Source organism: Dermacentor albipictus, chromosome 1, assembly GCF_038994185.2.
Source record: "Dermacentor albipictus isolate Rhodes 1998 colony chromosome 1, USDA_Dalb.pri_finalv2, whole genome shotgun sequence".
Lineage (NCBI taxonomy): Eukaryota > Metazoa > Arthropoda > Arachnida > Ixodida > Ixodidae > Dermacentor > Dermacentor albipictus.
The window spans coordinates 128879381-128905725 of NC_091821.1; the positions used below are offsets into that span (position 1 = coordinate 128879381).

The 26345-nt window shown below is 46.4% G+C and overlaps 1 protein-coding gene and 1 long non-coding RNA gene across 4 annotated transcripts; one reads left to right on the forward strand and one right to left on the reverse strand.

Moving 5' to 3' along the window:
• Window positions 1–276: 276 nt before the first annotated feature.
• LOC139049792 (uncharacterized) lies at window positions 277–10999 on the forward strand. Of its 3 annotated transcripts, none has more exons than XM_070525596.1 (3): window positions 277–431; window positions 956–1271; window positions 10357–10999. In XM_070525596.1, the coding sequence occupies exons 2-3, from the start codon at window positions 985–987 to the stop codon at window positions 10736–10738; spliced, it is 669 nt and encodes a 222-aa protein (XP_070381697.1). In that variant the 5' UTR covers window positions 277–431; window positions 956–984; the 3' UTR covers window positions 10739–10999. The 3 variants fall into 3 exon arrangements, with proteins under 3 accessions (XP_070381697.1, XP_070381693.1, XP_070381699.1); XM_070525592.1 differs by having other exon boundaries at window positions 358–498; XM_070525598.1 differs by lacking the exon at window positions 277–431 and adding an exon at window positions 438–721.
• Window positions 11000–12755: 1756 nt separating this feature from the next.
• Window positions 12756–26345, reverse strand: LOC139055807 (uncharacterized). Its single transcript, XR_011511919.1, has 3 exons — window positions 26015–26345; window positions 23859–23907; window positions 12756–12912 (listed from the first exon to the last, which is right to left on the reverse strand). It is a non-coding gene; the product is annotated as an uncharacterized lncRNA (long non-coding RNA).

Sequence of the window (26345 nt, forward strand, 5' to 3'; positions counted from 1 at the left end):
AACAGATCTTATAAAAGCCCGTCTCAAATCACGCATGACCAAGCGCGAAATTACTCTAAACACCACACATTTATCAAAAGAACTTATGCAGGTTGGTTGATACTTGCGTTACAATGGCTTCCCCAGATATATTTATCAGTGCTATGAATTGTAAGTTCCATAGATGTGTCGACCAAATCAGTTCGAGTTACGTTAGGTCCTTTCCCACCCCAGCTAGAGCACTGCGTGATAACACCAAAATATAGCCCGGAACTGGTGCACACCGCGAAGGTGATGCTACGACAGTCAATAAAGAACGTTTAAAATGCCAGTTTAATGCTGTAGCAAGAATAGCAGACGAATATCGCACGTAATTCCGCGCAACGGGGCGAATGACGGAGCAGTCAGAAACTGAAGAAGTTGGCCACTAGGGCAAGGCTGTGCGCTTTTAGGTACTTCAGTTACAAACCGAATTGGCGTAGAAGTGGCTTTCTCCCATTCCCATCTTCTCTAGAAATTGTTAGTCTGCTAGAATGGCCGGTACCGGCTTACATAAATTCCACATTGTGTGTTAACGGACGACGCCATTCTGACTCCTTCAAGCGAGCTAAATTCACGAGTGCCCCAAGTGCCCGTCCCTGTTCGCAAAGCCCAGTTTAAGCCATTTGTTAACGCATCTATTGCGGCACTACTGTAAAATTACGCTTTATATAACGTTTAGGCCACCGGCATGCACTATTGGGTATTTGCAGCGAATTTCAGGGACCTTATAAGCGAGCCTGCGAAACGTTTACGCAACATGCTTGCGATCTTGTGCGATACGTGCCCGTATTTCGATATGTTATAACTGTCCGACACTGACTATTTGTGACGACGTGCTTGGAGTACCCTGTTTTTTTTTACTGTCGAGGCCCTGCACTATAAGCTTACTGTGTATAGCCATGTCGTACCGGAGCTATTTACGTTTTCTTTACAGGCACCGCCGTGCAGCGCTCTCCACAAGGCATGGAAACTGCTTTTGAATGCCCCCACAGCCACGTTCCGGCTTTGTATCGGTCCCCGAAGTCGGGACCCTGGTCCTGGTCAGTCGTGACACTTTTGGTCGCCTCTCTTCTCGCGACACGGGCGTCTGCGACCGTCGGACTGCTACGGCAAGTGGAATATGCTACTAACGTCGCGCGCGCCGTCAAAACAGCGTCAGAGACACTCGGCGGGGCCGGCAGCAATGGAGTGTTCATAAAGACAATGCACGGCCGAGGCTGTCTCGATTCCGGCTGCTGTACAATAGACTGGTGAGTGCTGCTTGTACGTGCGACGATCTCCGATCTTCTCCTTAGTTTTTTTTTTCTCTCTCGTTCTTCGTCGTCTTTGTCGGATTTATGAGGAGCCGACACCGCCTTGCGGGCTAAGGTTACTAATTTACTCGGCGTCTTTTTTTTTTTCATCAAGTTCGCATCGGAATGTCGCCGACACGGGCAGGAGCAGAATTAATAACCTCTATTATAGTGATTGCCATGCCGAATCGTACAGACGCGAAGACACCCCGGCGGACGTGAAACAAAACTAGCAGCCAAATTATTCTTTAAGTCTTAGAAAACAGTAGTTGATGGATTTGCGGGAATATGTCAATAAATACAACTGTCTTAGATGGCGCATTTTCGAAGGCAAGGACGGGAACAAGACATTGGGTCTTGCGGCAAAAAGACGAGCGCGGTATTCTAGTATGACGTCTTATATCGACGTTCGGCAATTTAATTATTGCATCTAGGACCTGTAGTACACGTCATAGTGGCTCGATATCTGCGTCATTCCGGTGCGTATCGCTAGGTATCGTGCTCCAATATCGGTCGCAATGGCCGCATCCCGGTGTGCGTGTGGATGCGAAAACGATAGTGTAACTGATATCTTGGAGTGCGTTCAAAAGGACCTTACGTGGTAAAAATTCTTCTACCCAGCCCCCTCCCCCCCCCCCCATCAAATTAAGGTACCCGTCGTACTTATAAATTTATTTATTTGAGACTACTACCTTACTGGCCCGGTTCAGGGCACTGAGTAGAAGAGGTACCAAGAAAAATAAACATCAGTGAAAACAGATGAGCAATAAAATAAAACGGAAAGCACACCAGAACAAGTGTAGAGCAAAAAGCAGAAATAATACATAAGCGATGTTTAGTAATTAACGTAACAATTAGCAAACAAGGCATTGATATACAACACTCGAGTGCAACACGGATACAAGCGTATTATGTAAAACTCTTGCTTGGGCTAGTCGGTTCATGCTTGAAGTAGTAAAGGCAAGGCGTCCTGTCGTTTGTGTTCTTCTTGAGTCCTGGTCTTCTGCGCCTTGCCTGTAGAACAATCCAACCTACGTTTTATTGAAATATTGCCCCAACTAGCAAACAAATCATATAAATAAAATACTTGAACAAAAACACGCTATCAAGGTCAACAATGGTAAAACTAAGTAAGACAAACCCCTGACAGCTGATAATGGCATATTAAATGGAGGGTTATATCGAAGCATTCACCAAACGCTAGAAAATTTTACAGGCAAGTGAGAGGGCTTGTATGATCAGGTGGTGTGAGAGGGGTTAACGTAAAGAATGCATGTGAATGAGTTGTCGGAACGTTTCTTTGGTCGACGGTACTGTTCGGGAGATCATTCCACACGCGAATGGTACATGGAAGCGCGGAGTATCTAAATGCGTCCATACTGCCATATTGGCGGCGAGGAGTTACGGAGTCGCCCTCTATCGGAAGCGCCTCGCTGGCGTAGTATGAGGGATCACGTGGCGCACTCCTCATAGGTTTTGCTGTCAGCGCTCACTGAAAACACCACGCGCGAGCTCTCCTGGACATTTCTGTAAGTACTTTCGAAACAAGAGAAGTTTCTAATTACTGTCTAAATAATAATCTTGGGCAAACTGAAAGCACACAATCGTTTACAGCCGCTATCTCTTTACCGAATACGTACAGTGAACGCCACTGCGCGCGGTCGCCGCGATGGAGTCTCCCGAACCGGCTTCTTGCGTGAAAGGTAGATAAACGCTGAGCGCAAACCGTGTGAAATATGTTCTTATAGTGTTCGTATAACTAAATGGAGCGTAACAGAACGAAGCCTCAATGCAGCGATCGCGCAGATTCGCAGCGACCGACTGCGCGTCTGCATGCTTGTCCGCGCACTGTTTCGCTTTCTCCGCCCGCGCGTTTTCGCACCGTGCCATGAGCTTTAGGCCGCAGAATATGAACATTTGACAGTATACAAGCAACCATTGTTCCGTGGGCGCTATCAGAGCTGTTCAAAAATAATTTCATTGTAGAGACTTCGACGCCTACGGGGACTGTGATGTGCCGTCGCGACGATTCAATCTTTTTTTTTCTTTTAAATTCTTTGATCTTTCGATACTATTTCTCGAGTTGTGTCGCACTGTATGTTTATCGGCGTTCTCAGTGTGCAATTTCCCGCTGCTCCTTTTTTGTAATCCAGTGCATTAATTCATAACATGAACATGACCATATGCCATGCTTTCTTTAAATGTGCTTCTTACCGCTGCCTTTCCACTCCACTGAACTTGCCAGTATCTATAGTATCGACAAGCTCATAGACCAAACCGTCATGACATTAGTCGGGCAGCGGACTCGGGCGTGCGTCTCAGTGCGTGTTTTCAGAACATCGCAGACCGGGCGCCGTAGCAGAAATCTTCCTCGCGTCTGTTCTTGCTGCATACCCGAGTTGTAGCCGATGACTGTTTGCCGGTTTTATGTTTCGCGAGCCAAGCTTCACGCAGCTTCTTGTCCTACGGGTACGTGTGAATGAGGCTGACACCGGCCTCCGTTACGTGCGTCCGGCCCTGCGGCACCGAGCAGTAGCCTACCATGTCGCGCGCCTTCAAAAGCAGCCACTACCTATTGTAGTGCTTTCAACCGTTGTAAAGGAGACACTCGAAGCGGGTAAATTTCGCCACTAAATGAAAACCGCGGCGTACGAGGGAATTTAAACTCGTTTTCAGCTCGCTTCGGCGCGCCCGAAGCAGCCGACGCGTCCGCTATGTCCACGTGATCCCTCCTAGCACGTCACGCCGACGGTGGCGCCAGCTTTTCCAGTGGTGGAGCTCGAGGCCAATAGGCGAGTAAATCACGGGCGGTTATCAAGCCGCCGCCGCGACGACGAAGATGTGAGTGCCAGTGGTAAAGCGGATGACTTGTTGGGGTTAACGTATTTGTGAAGCAGATACAGAAATTTTATGCCACGGCGACTGCTTACCGAACCTAGTAAAATATCGAGTTCAATTTGAGGTATGCTTGATTGCCAGTTCTAATTTCAAAGCCGAAACTACTGGCCCTTTTTTTTTCAATAGATTCTTGTATATGTAGATTAAAGATACCAGATCGAAGAAAGTTTTGGGTGAACAGATATTATAAATGTCAATGTACGAATATTATATAGATTGACGATTACGTAAATTGCGGCGAAGATATCCTAATGTTTTTGAAGCGGTACCACGGATGATCGCTATGAGATTAGCGCTATATTCCAGTGCAGAGTCCCATATTTGATCTCTGACGTGCATAAAAGATTCAAACCACACGTTTTAGTCCGCGTCTTCCTTTGTGCGCGACCATGGCCGAGGCGCCAGTGATAGAGAACGCAGCATCCTTTGAAACGAAAGTAACCTCCTTCGATCAAGACCCAAATTCAAGTACCATATATAGACTCATGTATATAAGGGTCGTTTTTTTTCACAATTTTGACGAGATGCGGTCCTTAGACAGGACTGAACCTTTTGTTCAATATGGCACCGGCGCAGCCGGTGACTACTACACGCCCCAGATCCCACATTGTACCATTGCATCATATGTTAACCCGCAGCTCTCGCCATCTAGTAGCAGCATGCGCGAGCACGCAGCGCGCGAAAATTCGCAGATGCCCGCGCGCCGCATCGGGGCGCCAAACGCTATTTTGGATTGGATTTTGGATTGCCAAGTCGGGAGTGCGCCCTTACGCGGGCGCGGCTAGCTCTTAGACGAGTCTATACGGTATGTGGTTTGTCGCCACGACAATGGTCTTCGTGTCAGCTGTGCGGTCTTTGCTTACACGAGCTATACCACCAAGCGGAATTTGTTCACTAACTTTTCGCTATGCCGCCGGTGTTAAGAGATTTTCTGCGCAGTAAAAAAATAAACTATCCAGCTGGTAATCGTCTGCCGTTGCCATTTTATGCAAAGTGCCATAAATCTTCTTGCTGGTGTCGATGCGGCCTCCCTAATCACCCGCCTTTGACTAAAATCCCCCGCTTTCGCCGTTGAATTGAAACGTGCCGTGCGTACCCCTCAAGCGAGCAACGAAAGGTTTGCGTCATGCTTTTGCGCCGTTCCGCTTTGCAGTAAAACACGGAGCCCGCAAAGCAGGAGCTACAGCCGACGCAGCTTTGTTCCCACAGCCATTTGTGTTCCTGCACTTGCGCAAACCTATAGATGCGACCACAATGACCTCAGCTGACCGAGGGAGACATCTGCGAATAAAAGGGCGAAGGCGCACTTATGTCAATGTGTACATCCTTTCTTTCTTTCCTTCCTTCTTTCTTTTTTCTTGTTCAATTGTCTTTCAATCATGATGGATATAAGTGCTCCGAATGGCCTTATCGCTTTGCAGCTGTTTTAGGGGAAAGTTTCTGCATCGACCATCAATTTCACTATGCGCAGAACTTTTCGAAAGGGTCGACGTATTATGCCATGCCAACTCCAGCTTTGTCGTATACAAATCCACAATGTTTTCTTTCTTTTTTCTTTTTTTATGTTTATAGACGGTGACAGGCTAGGTGGAGCCATGTTTCCATTCGCAACATTATTCGAACGATGACCTCTCCATGGCGGTGTTTTGTGCAGCGCAAGAATGATTTTAGGAACCCTATCCATTTAGAACCTAGTTAAGCGTATACTTAAGTTTTTGTTGATTATTAACTCGTTCAGTGCAAGTGACGTGCCGTTACGTTCTCCACTCACTCCAGTCGGATGTGCCGGAGTTGGCCAATTCTGAGGTAGTTCCAGCATGTCTTGTATACTTGTAGAAGCATATTTTCTAATCTCTCTGGGTTTGCTCAGTCTGGGTTTTCATTATCGCAACGAGGGACGCGCCCCTTGGTGGTCGTGGTTTCGCCGATCACAGGGGTGCTCACGAACTTTGTACACCGCTTCCACGGCAGTTCTTCACACAAATATTCGCGCCGTAGCTCAAGCACCGCTCTTGCGTGTTTCTGCCATTTGTTCGTACGTCTATAGCAGTTTATTTTTTACCTGGGATGGCGGCGCTATCGCGGGAGCATGCGCGTCAGAACGAAGCTAGATAGCAGATAAAAATAAAAAGGCGCAGTTTCACTCGAAAGGTGAAGCATCGATTGCGATAGTAAATTAGACAGCTATACGAAGTAATGATAGTAGTTGTATCAGTCGTATGAACTTATGAACATTCGCTTACTTACTAAAGTAACAAGTATGGTGTCACGCGCGCCGAGGCAAACATTTCACTCGATGACCGCGGGCACTCGCTGTAAAAACGATGGCGTGAGGAAGAGCGGCAGCAGCAGCAGCGAGCGAATTGCTTTTTGTGCTGCCTCTCGCATCAAGGCTAAGTGGCGAGAACACAGTGCACAGGAAGCTATCAGCACTCGACACGCCTAGACTGCACCCACCACAGATAGCGTTCGAGATAGGGCCCAGGCAGACGCGCTCAGCCACGCCATACCAAGCCGCCGCCGAAGTAGAACGCCCCTCCCCTTATCTTGCGCGCGATGGAAGACGACGCTCATCGCCACCGCCTTCCTCCCTTGCGCATGCGAGATCAAGCCGCCATCTTCGGCTCACACTCGCATACTTCAACTAGGACCCACAGCACGCGCCCTCGATGTTATCGCACTTGGACTTCACACGGGACATCGCGGCGATGCCGACGGCGACAGCGGAAATGCGCCTGGAGTGTTCGTATATTTGCTATCGCAACAAACACGAAGATAGAAATGTGTGGACCATACTAAGAGTGCAGTTGCCATTATCCCTGTCATTCTTCCCTTCTGAATAACCAAAACAAACCATTGTTCATATTATCCGAGAAAAACCGGCAATGAAATGTTTAACATCAACAGTATGGAAAGTTTCGCTACTATAGAATCCACGGTCCAAAATCGTATAGCCAGCTAGCTTCCACTGAAAAGAGCAGCTATTAAAGGGGACCACAGCGTTCCTTCAGCCCACTTTGGTTCAAGCACGGCACACCATGATGGAAACGATGAATATCCAACCTGGGATCGAAACAAAGCCCTTGCGCGTTGAAGTCAAACGTTCTAACTACTATTCGCTGTAAATTAGTTAATGAATCAGTCACTGTTGCCTAGTAATTTCTTTTATTCTCCGCTGTAAAATTGCCGAGTGAAAGAGGACAGCCGACAGTCAATTTTAGTAGATTTGTGAAGCGGGAATTAGTCTCGGCATCATCTAGGCTTTTAAATATCGCGGCAGCAATGGTAAGTTTTCGTTATAAAAGCACCTCCAACAAAAAATGCAATCAACACTACAGCTGTCACTAGCAATGAAGTGTTGTTTTGACGCGGAATTTGGCAGTGGGCTTCGTTTGGTACTATTTATGGATGCAGTACCTGCAGTATAGGACCAAATAAGAATACGTTGCATTGCAACGTACTTGATATAATAGTGGCCCTATCAGCCGCCACCATTCCAACTAAACCAAGCGACACTTTTTTTTTTTCTTTTTTTCGTGAAAGTCTGCAGCGCGTATTTCTGAGTTAGTCGCGAAGGCATGCACGCACACTAATTGGCCAACAAGGCTGCATTTCTACATTTTATATGAGGATACATGAGTGCTTATGGTCCGAAGAGCCTTGAATTTGTGAACTGATTAATTTGTCCTAATGCTTCTGTTGTGATTTTAATAAAACGCGCTTTCTACTGTGCAGCCTAATGACAAACTTTTTGATGTTATTAATATCAGGATGTGAAATTTTTTTGAAGATAATGGCGAGAAGATTGTACGTAATTCTCAAACTGCTAAAAAATATTGGATTCGATTTACTCTTGGGACTACTCCATTTGTATTAGATTCGATTTGCTTCTGGCACTATTCGATTGACATCCTATTCGGTCTGAAAAACTGCTATTTGCGCACGTCTGGTTAGCCACATATGAGCCAGTTTTCACTTTCGGTACGCGATGAACAGTATATCATACAAGCCTTAACCGCACCTTACTTTTTTTCTTTTGTGGTTAAAGAGTTACCGAGCTTAGTGGTCGCTGCTATTGATTTAACTTCGCCAGAAGCTAAATTTTCTAGTTTCGTGGCTGTAGTTGTGTGTTAACGCAGGCATTGAGCTCGCTGTTTCAACTGCCTCAGGAAATGAAGCTACGAGCACTGTTTAATCGCAGTCTGCTATGGACGTGCCTTGATTTCTCTGATTTTCAGTGGCACCTTTATGTTCGTGTGAGCCGGCTTCTTTGCTGCAGTGCTTAATAAAGTCGTTACAGCGCTAACACATGCATCCACAAAGTACCAAGTAACAAGGTGTCTCGTCCTTGTTACATTGTGGATGCATGTGATAGCGCTGTAACAATTTTCAAATCAAGTATGCACCAACTCGCCCAGAAAGAAGTTTTAACGAATAATAAAGTCGACCGGGAGCATTTGCACCGCCATCAATTTGAAGCGCATCGATTATTGCCCTTAGCAGCTATACAGCAGCTTGACGACTCCTGCTGAGCTCTAAGAAACAGCAAATGCGAAAGACAAAGAATATCACTTAAACGAAATTTCTGAACTGCAGTAAATCGCATGTCGTGATTTAGTTTTAAGTTTCTACGTCGGCTGACTGCTTTTCGCAGTGAGGACGAACCACGATAATTATGATGAACACAGCTTCGTTTTGTTGCCCGCGCTTGTTTCGTTCGCGTTCCCTTTGCTCGCTTTAGTGTGCTGCTTGAGTTTTACTTTGTCGAAACCCAATAAAAACCTGCCTCCTTTACTTCTCGTTTTATTCAGAGGCGTTTCTGTTTTATTTACTCTTAAATTGCAGGTTTATTTCTTTGAGCAGCGGAATACGCCATAGTGACGCACACGCTCTGACTCTCTCCTGGATATCTTAATACACACGATAAATTTCTGGGAGCACCATCGTGGCAATGAGAGAGTGGTCAAGTGTCGTTTATTCCAAGTTGTGCGCGCTGAAATCAGAAAATATTGCTCGCTACGCTTCTTCTCCCCGTTTTACTTTCGCGGTTAAATCTATCTGTACCTTAACGTAATTAATAAAACCATACTAAGATAATTATTTACTCATCAACACTTACAGAAGCTAAACCGAGACGTGCTAGCTAAATAATTTTACGCAGTCTATACTGACAGCTACAAAAAAGTTAGCAAATAGCAACCTTCACCAGTGTATACGAACCTGATCAACTGATAGCTCCATAACAGCGAAGGATCGACATTTGGGCGAGTTGTTACTGGTCGAACATCTTGAAGGGGCAGCGCAAGATGACGAAGACAGAAGGCAGGAACGCACAGGACAGCGCTGAACTCACAACTAAGTAACTTTGCCTTCTGTCTTCGTCATCTTTCGCCTGCCCCTTCAACATGTTCAACCATAACAGCGAAGCTGTGTAAGTGACTTTTCGCTCTCTGCGGAAGTACTAAGCGTCTGTTTGTTGGCGGTTCTTATGATGACCCATCGCCGGCGACCTGTTCATATACAACGGCCGCATCGGGGCTCCCAGGCAGGTGAAGTTGCTGGACCACGCCACGTCTTCATCACCGCAACTGTACAAACTACTAGCTGACTTCCAACGAGGAGACGGTAAAATGCGACGCGAGAAACAAAAATACCTGAATACTGGTTTACAAAAGCCGCGCATAGGTGTCTGCTCGAATGAGATACACGCTAGGTAATTTTTGCATTATAGTCGTTTATGCTATGTTTCAAAGCAAATTCGGGGCTCCGACACACGTTGCGTGGCTTTTGCGTTTAGTTATCGGTCGCGCCGTCGCACGCCAGCCTTCACCGCCACACGAGAACCTTAATCCTTACTTGATGAAATGAGCGCTACGAATACGCGGACGAAAGAACACATGTACGACAGACAAGGCGCTACCGATGGTAGCGCCTTGTCTGTCGTACATGTGTTCTTTCGTCCGCGTATTCGTAGCGCTCATTTCATCAAGTATGCATAACCAACTCACCCACATCAAGCTTCTACTTAATCCTTAACCTGAATCCTTAACAGCTTCACTGCGAAATTCGCGTGCTGGGCTTGCGTCACGCAACGCCTGAACGGATGCGATGGTGAGAGAGCGTAGCAGTGCGTTACATGTCGCAGGTCGCAACGGCTCCGAGTGAACTCCAACTGTCCCGCATGGGGCTGGCTCAAGTGGAACTCCGACGGCCCGCTGATCGTGAGCCACCGTCCGCTGTTCCGGGGCTGCCTGGAGTGCGAGAACGCCGAGCCGGGATGCGTGGCCCACGTGTCCCGCTGCAGCGGTCGCCTCGACCAGCAGTGGCGGCTCAAGTTCGCCTCCAACTGGACCACGGCGTTCGGCGAGCCGGTGTTCGCCATCGCGAGCTTCGACTCTCCCGGTCGCTGCCTCACGCTCGTCAACGGCGGCGGCGACGGCGACTTCTACGCGCTCCAAGAGTGCGCCACGCCTCGGCCTTCGGAATGGCAGGGCTTTTACGTGGTGCGGAACCCCCTCGAGCGCTGACGATTGCACTCGCAAGCCCGTGTTACGCACTACAGTGCCGAATAAAGTCATCACATCATCTCCCCCCCCCCCCCCTGCGCCAAAAACGATCGAATGTGCTCGCGCAGCCGAAACGAAGATTCTCATTCGAAATCCTCGCCACGTTTGCACGCGCACGCGTCGCCGCGGTGTATTCGCTGTCCACACTCGTGTGTCTTTGAAACGGCCTGCCTCGGCAGCGATCTTTTTCCGGCATGATAAATGCTTTTTGTATTGGCTAGAGTTTCGAGATTTTTTCCTGCGGAGAGTTCAAAAGCGCGACCGACTTTTTGCTTCTACTATAGCGCGCTCCTATGCTTAGTTAACTGGACAAATGATCTCACCATGTTCAGCATGTGTGCTTTCGACTTCGTGCATTATTATGCGATGCGTAATGGCAGGAACTGGGGCGGCCACACAGAAGCAATGACAGAATGGGTGCTACGTTTTAATTCAGTCTAGTATACACCTACAAATTTGCACGTAGAAATCAATGTATATTACGGTCCACTGTTAAAGGAGCACTTAAATAGTAATAAGCAAAATACTGCAGGAACATTTCTTTAGCTTTATGAGTAAATATGGTTAGGCAGATATCTGTGCGCGAAACATTCCAGGCATTCGTGCCATGTCACTGCTGTAAAAGAGTGTACCACACTGTGCGTTATGCAAAGACAGACCCCTCAGTTATAAACAAACAGGAATTCCCGTCTGAGGTGTTCGCATGCGTAATGAGGATGTGCATTTGGTTCCCACCTGTGCTGCGGGATAGGACCACTTGAAGGAGCTGCTCGTTTGTATTAGTACCGGGCAGTATTGGCAGCAGAGCAGCGGAGTGGCAACCCGTGAGTTGAATGTATTCCGGAATCATTGCACATTTTTAAACAGCCGGGATGGAATGAGAATTTAATTATGGCACTAGTAGGACGGCTGGAATTACGATTCCACGCATTGCCTATATACTAAGGAGGAAGTCACCAGCCGTATGTACAAATATAGTAGCGATCAGGTATATGTACCAATAATCTAGTGGTGAATAGTAGTGAATAGCAGAGATCAGCACTGATCTCTGCTAGATCAGTGACAATCAGTGGTATGTGCGTATTAAATCATTGTCATAACCACCTTGGTTTCAAACTCTTGCACCATTCCTGCAACTGGACACAAGATGGTGAGTAGGCTGGTGAAAAAGCAATTCGCATTGGTATAGTGTCAGTACTTCGTGAAACCTTGTTTTCTTTTTTTTCAGCACCATAGCAAAACGTACACACGTAAATTATCTGTTATCACCATACATTTTTTCTTACATGCGCCTTATAAGAATTGCGGCTTCTATATAAAAGAGTGAACCCTTCTTGTTGCCCCATCACTAAATGACATCCGTTTGGCAAGAATGTCGGTTGCATAAATTTCATAAATTGCCAATTTCCGTTAGCAAAGCTGGGAGCAGTCGCAAATAGATGTAAGTGCGAAACATCGGCTGGAAAGCTCAGCATGGAGCATGGAGATACTGTCTTCAAGCAGTGTCATTGTTACTGTGAGGCCCTCCGTGCGGCAGCTCAATGTTACCTAAACGATACATTGATGTCATCAATACTCGCCGATAAGCCGATCTGAATACAACAGGTATGACCCAAGACCGAGAGAGAAAAGGTTACACTTAAGAAAAAAAGACAGCGTGAAGACGGGACACAGGGAGCAGGGACCAAACGCAGGTAACTGCCAATTAACTGAACTAAACCATTGTTTCACTGTTTGCCCCCTGATTTCATGAAAAATAAAGGGGCCGCGCAACGAGGAACGAAAGGGCCATACTGCTCCATCAAACACGTTTCTATCAACAATGTCTGGGTGAAATATGTAGAAGCTCTTTCTCGTGCGAATTTAGTCACGGATCTTTTACACACTTATCACCCATTGGCGTTTCGAGCTGCATAAGCTTGTGTGGTTCAAAATATCAAGATAACGGTAGTAACGTACATTCCCGAAGTGGCGCACATTCTAAGGAAGATAGTCGCAAAAGTGAAGTGAAGTGAAGTTTATTTCCAACACCGAGTCGGAGGTTCTTTGGCGAAAAGATGTCGCAGACATCTTGAGAGTGCCCAAGGACCCATTAAATAGCTGCAGGCAGATTGCGAGAATGATCATCTGAAACGCTGTACAAAAACATAGGCATGAAATATAATACACGCAACGCAACACTTTTAGTGCACAACTTAATTGCATATAATGCAGATGTCACAAAATCCTTATAAGCACTCGTGCAAAGGCAAAAAATAATTTTATACATCAAAATGAAATATATACCAAATAGCAAAATAAAGATGATGTTCGAATGATTCTTACATGTTTAAAAGCATATTTCGCACATGTTTCTTGAATTTATATTCTGGTAGTTCGAATTTGGTACAAGTTAAGAATTTGTTCAGTATTGCTGGTAACTGGTATTGAAGAAGACATTCTCCGTAGCTTGTACGGGAAAAAGGAACTGGTAAGGGTTGATTACGGAGAGAGTATCGGGGGGAGCTATCAAATGAATGCTCATAAAGCTTCTTTTTTGTGTAAAGTAGTAGTTTATATGTATAAAGATCACTTGCTCTAGTAATATCGTGCTTTATGAATAGCTGATGAGTACGCAGTTCGCGAGGGTGCCCATAAAAATTTTCAAATATTCTGAGAACCTTCTTCTGCAACACTTCGAGTCTGTTTAGGTTTTGAACAGTCGTTTTTGCCCATACTAGCGCGCAGTAAGACAAGCGAGAGTAGTAGAAATGGCCGTAATATATAGCTTTCTTTAGCCATAATGGAACTAGGTTTTATAACCTGTACAGACAGCCTACAGTTTTGCCCAATTCAGAAGCAAGCCTGGACACATGGGTATTCCACGACATGTTTTCCTCGAACCAAACACCAAGAAATTTTTGCTTGCGAACGCACTCTAATGTTGTGCCTTGAAATGAAAATTTCAGATTAATGCATGGTTTGTTCGTAGGCCTAAAAATAACGTATTTTGTTTTACGTGCGTTTAATGCAAGTTTGTTTTCATTTAGCCACACTTCCAAATGCCTTAAATAATTTGTTACAGTAACTTGGAGACTTTTCATTGAATCAGCACTAAAAAAGACATTCGTATCATCAGCATACATAACTAGTTTTTCTGTGTAAGGGATATTACATATATCATTAATATAAACTATGAATAGTAAGGGTCCTAAGATCGAACCTTGTGGGACGCCTTGCTTAAGTTCAATTTCTGCTGACGTTAAGCTTCCGACTTTAACATATTGTTTTCTGGCAAGTAAGTAGTTTTTAATAAGTTGAAGAGCAACACCGCGTATTCCGTAGTCGAGTAATTTTTGTTCTAGGATATCATGTTTTATACTACCAAAGCCTTTTTCAGATCAAGAAACAATCCAACTGTATACAGCCTTTTTTCAAAATTGTTTAGTATCTCTTCTTTTACGTTTAATAGGGCTAATTCAGTGGACTTGCCTTTCTGGAATCCGTACTGAGCATTGTTTATTATGTTATACTTACTAAGAAAGTTCCTTAGTCTGCAATTTATGGCAGATTCGAACACCTTCGATAGAACGGGCAAAACAGAGATTGGCCTGTAATTCGAAATGTCATTTAGAGCACCGCCTTTATGCACAGGGCATACACGCGCAAGCTTAAGATCGGAAGGGAAAACTCCAAAAACGAACATACAATTAATGATATGAGCCAGGGGCTCCGAGATGAGATCCGCAACATACTTCAAGGGCGCCGCACTTAATTCATCAGAACCTGTTGCGACATTGCTACGTAGTATATTTATCGAGCTTAATACCTCAAACGGTGTCACTGGGGCTAAACTAATTGTGTTAGGCTGTCTTACTCTACGGCAGATTCTTTCCCGCGTACTCTGTTCAGAAGGCGGCAAATAATCGCCGGAGTGGGCAAAATATTCATTCAAGGCCATAATAGCCGCATCATCGCTCATGTTTTGGGAGAAGGCTTTGACGTTGAAGCGCGTTGAAGTGGTTGTGCAACACGTTTTCAATGCTCCAAACAAGCTCGTAGCACAAAACTTAGAAGTGAGATGCAGAAATATATCAAATGTGAAAAAAAAATTAAAAAGAAAGCCCACCAACTAATACGCCGAATGCAAGAGTGTAGTATGGCTTATGGAATCCCGTTGTCAGGCAGCCTATGCTATATAATGCCGAGATGTAGATGTTTAAATGAACGTCTGCGCGATCACGTTTATTCACTAAATGACGAGCACGGAAGCCACTTAGCTCGTCATTGCAGAGATTGCAGTTGCTTACCAAAATTTGAGCTGTTCCGTGTCTTAAGAATGTACAGGAAACAAAAAGAAAGAACTTGGAAGCGTATATGAGTTTACTACAAGTGAGTAAGCGCGCTGTCCCTAAACTTGCATGAGAAACAAGTTCTAAATCTTACAGTTTGATACTGTTGATAGGCACGTGTTTGATAGAGCACTATGGTCCTTTCTTCCTCATTGTTCGGCGCTGCTGCTTACATGAAAGCAGCAAAGAAGCAATAAAGCTATGTTTGTTAGTTCAGCAATTCCTGCCCCCCCCCCTTTGTTGTGTCTTACCTTCGCACTGTTTTTTTTTTTTTTGCTGCCTTTTCCAGAATGAACCATGTACCAACCATCCCAAGGGAACACAATCCCAGGAAAAAAGAAGGAAAGGCAGGGAGGTTAACCTGACATACGTCCAGTTTCCTACCCTATGCTATGACAAGGCACAAGTTGACGTTGCTCGGTTGTCGTGGCTTCAGAATCTGCTTTGAACCATGGTGCAACTGCACCTTTTTGGGGGACTGTATTTCTTGCCTCAAATGAAGGCACGTTCTTTCAGCGCATCGTATCCCCACTGAGAGCATCGTTAACTCTGTCGTCTCTTTTTTCTTTTTTTTTTTCTTTTCTTTTCTATGTCGACCCTTACCGCTAAATATCGACGACGACGCGGCAGCGTTAGTTACTACATAAAACAATAAAAGTGAATAGTTCATCTCGAAATGCTCCTCCTGCACGCCTTGCTCAGATCTCCCCATCCCATTCTCGTAGTCGGTCACGTGCGTATGCCTCGACGGGCATACTCCAGCGGCGTACTTTTCACCTACCGAGGAGCGCTGTTCTTGATGGAAACTTCGCAGCGGTGGAACCATTTCTGCGGCAAGCATTTCTGCGCTAAGTATGCGACGTTTACACCTCCGGCATTCGTGAGGCAAAATATATAATAGAAGCCAGGCACGGTACCCAGCACGAAAGCCGCGGAGCTGCACCAGCGCACTTCCCTTCTGGCTGCCCGCGCCTCATTTCAGCTCAAATGAGGTTGATGTCCGCGAGAGAGCTCGTAAGAGCGGACGCCAGCTGCGGCTTCGTGAAGAAAGTTCGCCCGGAGCCCGCATTAAAGCGGATGCAAAACGACAGTTCGGAATGTTCTCGGCAGGCCGCGTGGTGCGCCGTGGCACGGCTCTCCTCGCGGCCAAGCCCTTTTAATTGCCACCGCACGTAAGTCCTCGTCCAAGCGTATTTCGCAGCTTCCGCAGCGTAGCAGCCTGCGGGAGCCACTCAGGACCGTTTGTCACTTTTGCTTTCTATCTGCTGGTAATTTTTTTATGCGCCTTTCTCGTGTGACGCTTCTTTGCTGGCAAAGTCGGTACCGAGGTATATGCGCGGGGCTAACTAGAGCTAGGTGCTCATGATACGCGCCTGCTTAACGGAAACTAATGATGCTGGAAAACACGGAAGTGAAACAGTCATCCTTAAAGGCGGCGCGCCAAATATCTACCGAGCAAGAATCCGCCGATGTCATAGTATCGCAGTCGTACCACGTGCATTGCATCCTTCGGGTCATCGCCCAACAAAATCAAGAGATGTCTGCTGAATATTTGTACATACACGCACGCACGCACGCACACACGTATATATATATATATATATATATATATATATATATATATATATATATATATATACTTTAACGCAATTGAGCACTCAACCGAATATATTCAATGATAATGCTGCGGAATTCAAATAACATAACACATGTAATAACGCTATTTGCGTTCTATAATTATAGCTATCTGAGCTGCCTTTGAGTGGTATTGCTACTAATACATTAGGATTTAGCAGCTAGGTACTGTTACTGTAGTGATATATCGCAAGCTGTCTCATTACGCCTTATCAACAGCCTCGGAGTATGATGCCTATAGCGTACATCACTCGGGAATTCCCTAATCTGGGGAGCAATTTCTGTGCCTCCAGGGCTTGCTTCTATGCCTCAATGACTTTAGCTTCATTACGCCATCGACATCACGTCCAACTTGTTTCAGAAATTAGGACATATTTACCGTTTCGTCATCGAATCCGGTCATCGTGCATATATTTAATGGGTGCCAGGTCAGTGCGGCGTCATCTGTAATAACCATGCGGACAAAATCGCCCGTTGTGCTCATGATCGTGTCCGATGTATACCTGCATTCCACTCTCAAGAGATGCTTTAAGTAGTTGGCTTAAGCTGACTCATGGAACCCAATTTCACCAATTTACGTCTACATTCTCTCGACCTATGCCTGACTTTCGACTTCCTTCGGGTCTTCTACGATGGGAATCAACTCTCCTGCGTCGTCTATGGCTCGGCATAGCGCTTACAAATACCCATGCGTTTTGCAATGGAGTGGCAGACAGCCGTACTTGAGAAGTGTATGGTAGTGATGAAACCGTCAAAGCAACTCGGTGTGCGACACTCGAGGAATGTTTATACCCCATTGGTTGTGCGTCTAAACGTGATCAGGCCCATCGCGCCATGCTTACCTTTCTAGATTTAACTAACTTATGTTCACGTTTGTAGCGTCGAAATTATTCTATCCAACATTCTGTGCTAGCGTGACCTTCAGTGACCGGCCTTACTGTGTGTGATCTGTACTGTGTTCTACTTTAGTCTTTAGATTTGTCCTGTTGCTCTTCCTTTCCTCTTTCCTCACCTCCTTTCTATCTTCCACTTCTGTGTTGCTGTCACCTCCCTTCAGAAGAGTAGGCAGGCGTTGTGCCCCTTCCGGTGGCAGTTGCCAGCCTGCTCTTCGCTTTCCCTTTCCTGTTAACTATGTATATGTGTTCAAAACAAATAATAATAATAATAATAATAATAATAATAATAATAATTATCTCGCCTCTGACTGTCCCCGGTTTTGCTAACGGAGACGGGCGCTTTATCCTCTCCGCCTTGTTTGACAGTCGTCCTCTTTTACAATGAGGAGACCTAGGCTAGGAGACCTAGGAGACCTAGGTCGTTTGCGGCGACGAGGCATCGAGAGCCACCGATAGTATCGTGATAGTGCCTTGATAGGTGTCTATAGCCGTTGATAACCTGAATATCACACAGCAAATCTACCGCTATTCCACCTGTATAGATGCGTCAGCCAATTGTGTTCGTCATATTTATGACGTAACGGCGAAGGAGAACTACGTAATTGCAAATTCGATAAGGCGTCATTTGCGGCGACGAGGCATCGAGAGCCACCGATAGTGTCGTGATTTTTGTGTCCCCTAACCATGTTGCATCACAAAGTTGTCCGAACGTGCTTCAGGTTCGGCCTTAGAATGTCTCTTTCGATGCAATGAAAATTTGGAAGTATACCCAGACCATAGGAAGGCATACCCATACGCCTGTTCGGAGTGCTTTCGCCCACCATCGTTTCGCCAATCTGGAGGTGCAACACGGCATGGGTCTTCTCGCATCGCTCGCTTGCTCCATGCAGATTCACCTGGATGCGGCGGCACGCACCAAATCTCATCGTGTCCATTCGCCTGCAATGACACGAATTTCCAGCCCTCGTCGAAATGTTGGACGCTCGCCTGTGTTATACCAGTGTCACATGGGCCCTTTCGTTTGCAATCGAGCCGATCGTGATCAATTTTCTCAACCACGACTGGCTCCCTTATGCAGCTTATTTAAAGGAGCCAATCGCGATCACAAAATTCAATTTTGTTCGGGCTCGATCACGATCAAAAGTTCACCGTGTGGCACCCGCATTATGCTCCACCGCCAGCGAAAGACTTCCCATGAATGCCCGTATTCATGCTCGTTCAGCGCTTGCAGATAACAATGCGGGGATTGTGGCAATCTTTCTTGATCTGTGTTGTGCAGTTCCCCAAAAAGAATGTTTTCAGTGCGGACAATGTCTTCAATAAATGGCCGACAAAGCCCGCTCACGTGACTGACTTCGAAAATAAACACATCAGGTGTGTAGAATATAGACTGGACGAGTGACGAGCATTCCGTTCAGCCGTTTCATGTATCCTTGTGTTTATTTGCATAGTCGGTCATGGTAACCGAGGTACGTCTACTAATCCACCACGATGTCCGAGTGTATAGAGCCCTTCGCGTTAGTGGTGAGTAACTTGTCTGTAATACTCTCGTCTCGCGCTCAGCGCACGAACGCTTTACATGCGAAAATGAGTAACCAATGCTCGGCGAAATATATCAGCTTACGTGATAACTTGCAAAACTAAGCTAAATTATGGGGTTTTACGTGCCAAAACCACTTTCTGATTATGAGGCACGCCGTAGTGGAGGACTCCGGAAGCTTTGAGCACCTGGGGTTCCTTAACGTGCACATAAAAATAAGTACACGGGTGTTTTCGCCTCCATCGAAATGCGGTCGCCGTGGCCAGGATTCGATCCCGCGACCTCGTGCTCAGCAGCCCAACACCATAGCCACTGAACAACCACGGCAGATCAAAACTAAGTTCAAAGCATTCATTGTTACCAAAGTGCGGAAGTAACACAGCCAGTATAATACCGGTGCCACACAAGCACTTTTGATCGAGATCGATCCCGATCGGACCCGATCAGTATCAATAGTTTGACCCTGTGTGATCCCGATCGAAAGTGTCCGAGTGACACCGATAAAAATGTTTCTCGGGATATTTCTCGTGTGTTTATGTGATGTGTGCGGCCATCGTAAATCTTAAACTTTGATTTCTTTCACTGTTGCATGACACGCTTTATTTGATGTTACATACACCTTTATTCTGAATCCCCAGTATTGATAGTGCTGCTTGATTCATTTGTTTATTACGGTTTAGAAATGTTCGCAGCAAGCATAATATGTTTTAAAAAATTAATTATGGGTTTTGGGTTAATTATGGGTTGCCTCAAATTAATTATGGGTTGCCTCATAATGAGATCGTGGCCACGATCTCATTATGAGGCACGCCGTAGTGGGGGACTCCGGGTTAATTTTGACGACCTGGGGTTCTTTAACGTGCACCTGAATCTAGGCTCAAGCGGGTTTTTCCATTTGGTCCCCTTCGACACGCGGCCGCCGTGGCCAAGATTTCATCCCGCGACCTCGTGTTTAGCAGCGCAACACCAAAGCCAGTAAACACTGATCACGGCACGTCACAATATGTCACCGGATTCTCCACAACTATAGATTGTTACCTGAATGGCTGGTCATGATTATTGAAATAAAACATTAATTTCTTCGAAACTGCGCCACAGAGACACGAAGTAAAGCGTTACAGCTATTTCTCTATTTGTATCTGATAACTGTGCTTAACTGAGCATTCCTTTGGTGCCGTATTTAGTTTTTCCTCATTTCATTTAGTTTTTCTTTTTTTTTCCTTAGCGGACTTCGACCTCCTGTTCTGGTTCTTGAAAACGACTGGCTTAGATGAGAACCTGTGACCCCGTGCTAGTGTGTGTGTGTGTGGGGGGGGGGGGGGGGGGCACGGCAATAGCTGCAGTCTGATTGAGAATCTCAATGTAGGCCGGAGATCGTGCCGCTTGTCTATCTATTATAAGGACACGGATGCACGTCACCCTAGCATGCAAAAAACGGGTGTCACGCCGGAAAGCGTGACACCCGTTCTTTTAATTCTGCCATAAATATTCCGGCCGAAATTTCCGGAAATGCATGTTGCAAGCGCACATGCGAGAGGCTTCCCCTTTGCTGGCTTTCAAGCAGGTTTTGCGGCGACAGCTGTGAGGGGACCCAACATAAATAAAAAAAATGAGCAGTTACATTTGGGTATTTTTCTGTCCTGTGTCCTCTGACCACCAGTCGCGCCGTGCGAGGTGACGCCCTCACCTTCACACTTCGTCTCGTGCCTCGCACCTTCTCGCACTTCATCTCATTTTCAAATGACTCAGCCACATCGCAAGCCAGAGCAAGAGACGCCACAGCAAAGACCATATTCGCGGTCGGTTACTTTCAGGGATACTTCCACATTTGTGTGGCGTAACATCCAGCGTCAGGTCTCATTGGAGGGATCGATGGGTACTCGCTGGCTGAATCACTGAACGCGCTCTTGAAGCAGTGTCTCTGAAAGTAATTGACCAAGAATATGACTTCAGAACACAAACGGCGCCACAAGATAATCTACCATCAAGCGGCACCCAAGGGGGAGAGAGTTGCCCGACTTCAGAAACCACACATCGCGTTGCAAGAAGACAACAGGCAGAAACAGTTGCGCATAAGCGTTAGCTCTGCGAGGTAGCATTCATGAAGCAGGTTCCCGCGAGGTTGCTCCGCGGACGTGGTTCGGTATATATGCCGAGTTCACGCACGAGTCATGTAGATGACCTTACAGTAAACGACCCGGGCAATAGAAGCCCGAGGCGAACCACGGGCTGGGAGCGGGTCAACCGTATGGTCTTAATCTATAGCGCAAGATTAGCCTGGACGAAGGCACCGTCACACAAGATGGGCGCGACAGACATAAAGCCTAACGATAGCCGGACAGTAGACGCATTTTGAGATTGCGCAGCGGCGGCACTAATTCAACGCATTCTGAAGTCCTGCTTTTGCAAGCACGTACGGTGCTTATTTCTTTCGTATATGCGAACGGGCACGTGGTAAGTACAGACCATGAGTTTCAAGGGCTCTAAAATCGTTACCAGAGTTTCATGCGATGCCGCATGCTGCGGTACCCGATGAGGATGCGGAACCTCGAAGCCCTATAGGTATTCATAAAAGCACTCCTCCACGCTCTCTACATGATCGCAGCGAGACATTTGAAATAAGGGCTATACGTTATTTCTCATACGTTTGTTCAATATGGGGAATTCGCGTGATTATTTCATTTTTCGGCAATAGAAACCACACATAAGGAAATCCACTAGGTTTTTCGGAGCTGGTAGCGCTTTTTTTTTTCTTTTGGCCATGCAACCCACACATTACTAACATCAAAAGTTGCTAATTTGGCTTCCATTCAGGACCGCATAATGAACCATTATATTTAAAGACGTTGAAGACGCTCCAGCCGTTGTCTTCGAAGTCTGCCAGTTGTCAGCACATATATAAAGAACCAAGGCCTATATAGCTTAATTTTTAAAAGCTAGTGTACGCCTCCTTCCGCTCATTTGGGTCAATAATAGTTCCATGAACTGACGTCTGTCGTTTTTAGTTAATGCCGTGTGTGCTTCTGTCAAGTTAGCTGGAGGAATAAGAGCAAGTTCAATCTTTTTTATTTTTTTCTTGCGCGCGCTGGCTTTTTTTCCTTTCTTTTTGTACACGTCCGCTTGAGTTAGGAGCTCTGTTTCCCATTTAAGCCCTTCTCTTCCTGCGGTTTCCTTGTTCTAATACTTTATGTACTTCTTCTCTCACCAGCGGCTGTGTACCCTGTCAGGCCAAAATGGAAGTGCGGCACTGGCGAAGCACACGGAACGCCCGCTCTAGGCAGCGCGCATAATTTGGGTGGACGGCGCGCGTCGGGCCCTCGCGGTTCGGCGTTTCAGCGGGGCCTCTCCGCGAAGGCGAGCGCGCGTGCACAGATAGCTGACCCATCTCCGCGGCACCCGGTCACGGGCCTCCGTCGTGCAGCAAAGCCGCAAAATAAACTCCGCCCGCGCCTCGAGCACGCAACTGCAAAAAAAATAAAGGCAGAGAGACGGAAAGGAATGTCGTGGGATGTCGGGCGACGAAATCGTGTTCCACGCTGCGCCAACTAACTCCCATAATGTAGCCGCGGCTTTAGACAGAACGAATAAAAAGAGTTTGAGGAGGACGAAAAATAGAGACTTGTTTCTCGTTGAGACCCCATGGCGCCGGTCTAAGTTGGCGCGCACGAGAAGGTTGCGGAACAATTATTCTGGGAAACTCGGTGCGGCGTTCTTTGGCACGGCGACGTCACTGCGTATTATAGCGCGCGCTGTATCCATGCAGCTGTCTTTCCTAAGGCAACACGAGCCGTTGAGCTCGCGTGCTTTCACCTGCCAGTGGGTGAGATATCGCGAATGCGCTCCTGCACAGCGCCAGGCGAAAGCCGAGCCAGCGGCCGGCGTTGATAGCGCAGCTGCGCGTTGCGTCCGCGCGCAAGCCGACAGCTGCGAACCGCGCAGTCACATGCGTACGGCGTGATTTGCAACTGCTCCCTTCGCGGAGATTCAAGCTCCTCTTTCTTCGGCTGCTATCCGGTAGCTGCATGAAACACCCACCCTTTATCCTTCTCCTTCTTCTTCCCGAGAAATCAACAAAAAAACGCGTCGTACACGCCGCAGCAGAATGATCCTCGACACCTTACACGTGGACCATCTCTCCTTCGTTAAACTGAACCGACGTTCCATTTCTCAGGAACGCCTTCTCTCAATAGGTTTGTCATGTTGTAGAGCGAAAACACACGTTCTTCCTGATAGTATACGTGCGAGAGAAGGAAGAACGCGTAAAGGTCAACACAGTCTAGCTCTGTCTCCGGTCAAAAATGCACCGAGTTTGTTCTTGGAATGTTCAATAAACCTTTTTTTTTTTCTGAGCACTTACAAACACCCCTACTCGCGAAGCGCAGTTTTTTCGTTTCACTCTTGCCCCAGGTCACTCACGTTCTACCAACCCGCGTCTCGGACAGATCCGACATAAAACATGAAGGTGGCCAGCGCGCGATGGCTTCAAAATTTGCACATCTGCGAGTGGTGATAGGTAAAGCCCTGAAGTCTATACAAGCCCAGAAAGACTACAGCCGCAATAAAATGGCAAGTTGGGCGAGTTGGTGAAAGTGCATATTGCAACAGCGCAAACGGACAACACACAAAAACGAAGAAGGTCATGGGACAAGTGTGGATGTGCACCTGTCCGGTGTTCTCACCTGTTCCTTCACAACCGTAAGCTCCCATCCACAGCCTATGGGTCCGGTCCTGAAAAGCATAAACTGGATGCATCCAAGACGATCGCTCTTCTAAAGCTTTTCAATTTTCTTTTCCTTTCATCATCATTTTTCATCGCGTTGGAAACAACTTTTTCTTGTACGAGATGTTAGGCATTATTCTATCACTGGGGCCCCCTCAGTGTTTCTAAAATTACTTGACGGCTTCGAAGCGACAAAAAAGGAAGTCTCCATTCTTGCTTTCCTGTTTAGAATAAAATATGGTGCCCGTTTCTGAATTTGTGTTGATGACAAGTTCGCAATAGTTGCAAGTGCGATAGCAACGAGACGTACACATTGCTTATGATGGCCATGACGCAGTGGCTCTAGTATATGCGACACCGAAAAGGCCAGAGCACGCTACGCATTGCGTATAGTAGCACACACAGTGCAGGTGTAGCCAGCAAGTCCTTACATTACAGCGCCCTGTCCTTGCTTCTCTCTACCCGCCGTGGTTGCTCAGTGGCTATGGTGTTGGGCTGCTGAGCACGAGGTCGCGGGATCGAATCCCGGCCACGGCGGCCGCATTTCGATGGGGGCGAAAACACCCGTGTGCTTAGATTTAGGCGCACGTTAAAGAACCCCAGGTGGTCAAAATTTCCGGAGTCCTCCACTACGGCGTGCCTCATAATCAGAAAGTGGTTTTGGCACGTAAAACCCCAAATATTATTATTATTGCTTCTCTCTCTCTCCCTCTTTCTCTCTTTCTTGCTTCCTGGAGCACAAGTCGAGCATAATCTTGGTAAAAGGCACTCCTTGCTTATCGTAATTTTCGACTCACCTGCAGAGTCGTATCCCATTTGAATTGATGCAAGTTATGCTAACCGCAGCTAAACATGATTGAAAGTGATACCGTCAGGAACCAAAACGCGCGACGCACGCGATAATTGTTTTGTTTTTTTTTTCTTTTCTTGGCATGTTAGCAGCCGGTAACAGAAGAGGGGTCAAGCAGCATTTCTCAATGAAGGAAAGCGATCCTTTGGCTTCCCTGTTCGACTTGACGAAGTGACTACACAATATGCTAAATCCCTCGAAGTGTGAGCGAATTGCCTATCGTTCAATAAAAGTTTGAAAGTTTGTTGAAAAAGGCTGAAGCAGTAAATTATGTGCACGAACACAGTTTGGTCAAGTGGACAGCTAGCGCGCGAATTCCTTGTTTCACAAGGACATAATTAATTACCATGAACATTTATGTTACATATTTGAAGGTAATGGTATGAAGGTTACACAGGGCGAAATAAGGCAACGATTCCTTTACAGTTCTGTGTTTCCAGGCTTCGTCATTATTCCTAGCGGCGTACTGCCTGCGTAATAACCAGGGGCGTAATTCCTAGAGTTTTTATTCATAAGTGATCTGTGCCACTGCCCGGCCGCTTTCAATAATAACATGTTCTTTAACGTGCACCAAAATCTAAGTACACAGGTGCTTTCGCCCCCATCGAAATGCGGCCACCGTGGCCGGGATTCGATCCCGCGACCTCATGCTCAGCAGCCCAACACCATAGCTACTGAGCAACCAAGGTAGGTTAATAACATGTCGAACATTGCGATACGCTCGAATATGCTCTTACAAAGCGTTTTACCGTAAGAACGTTTCTTTTTTTTTATTACGGGTCCCAGGGCCGAATTCACAAAGCTTTTCGTTCATTGGTGCTCGTTAATAGCGATTGGCCAGCTGCCTTCGCTAATGATATGTCCAGCATAAGGATCCGTGGGAATTTAGTCCTTCTAACAATTCTAGAGCTTTTTTCCTAAGTACGGGACCAGGAGCGGTATTGTCCAGTGGTCCCTTTCCGGGATCCCATCACTTTCGGCAGATTTCATGTGGCTCGGCGCTAATTGCGTTGAAGTATGCGAACGACAAAGTTCCTGGCACTTAGCGAAGATAGCGAGCTCAGCACAGTGTCAGGATTGCTGTTTGTCTTTGTCCTGTTTGCCTGATGCGTCCTGTGCTCAGCCAACACGAATTCTCGCAAAAAGTGCTCATATCATCGTATCCCCGAAAGTTATCGTTCAGGAAAACCGCCCCACGATTAGCCGCTTCGGAGCGGGTGGATGATAGGAATGCAGGCCAGGTAAAATATAAAAATTTATTGCACCTGATTTCGTTGCTTTCACAGAGACCGGCCGATCTCTGTGATAACGTTGGCTTGGCGCCGCCCGGACCGTTGACGGAGCACGAGAAGGAAAAGAATTAGAATAAAATTATTAATTACACTGGCCCAGTAGAACTCGGCAAGAAAAGTCGGTACATTATACCATTCTTATTTTGTAGTTATTTTTAAGAAAACGCTGTTTTATTCATCGAAGCACAAAAGTAACTGGAACACCAATGCATTTCGTCGGACACTTTGAAAATTAATATCTCGAAACTGGTGCAGTCCTGAGAATTCGTCCAAGTGAATACGCCTTGCGAACTCACTGGCTATA

Excerpts from the sequence above, each read along its gene's own strand:
- LOC139049792 (XM_070525596.1), top strand. The coding sequence starts at position 985 with ATGGAAACTGCTTTTGAATGCCCCCACAGCCACGTTCCGGCTTTGTAT. Across the intron at positions 1,272-10,356 it reads GGCTGCTGTACAATAGACTG|GTCGCAACGGCTCCGAGTGA; the intron begins GTGAGTGCTGCT and ends TACATGTCGCAG.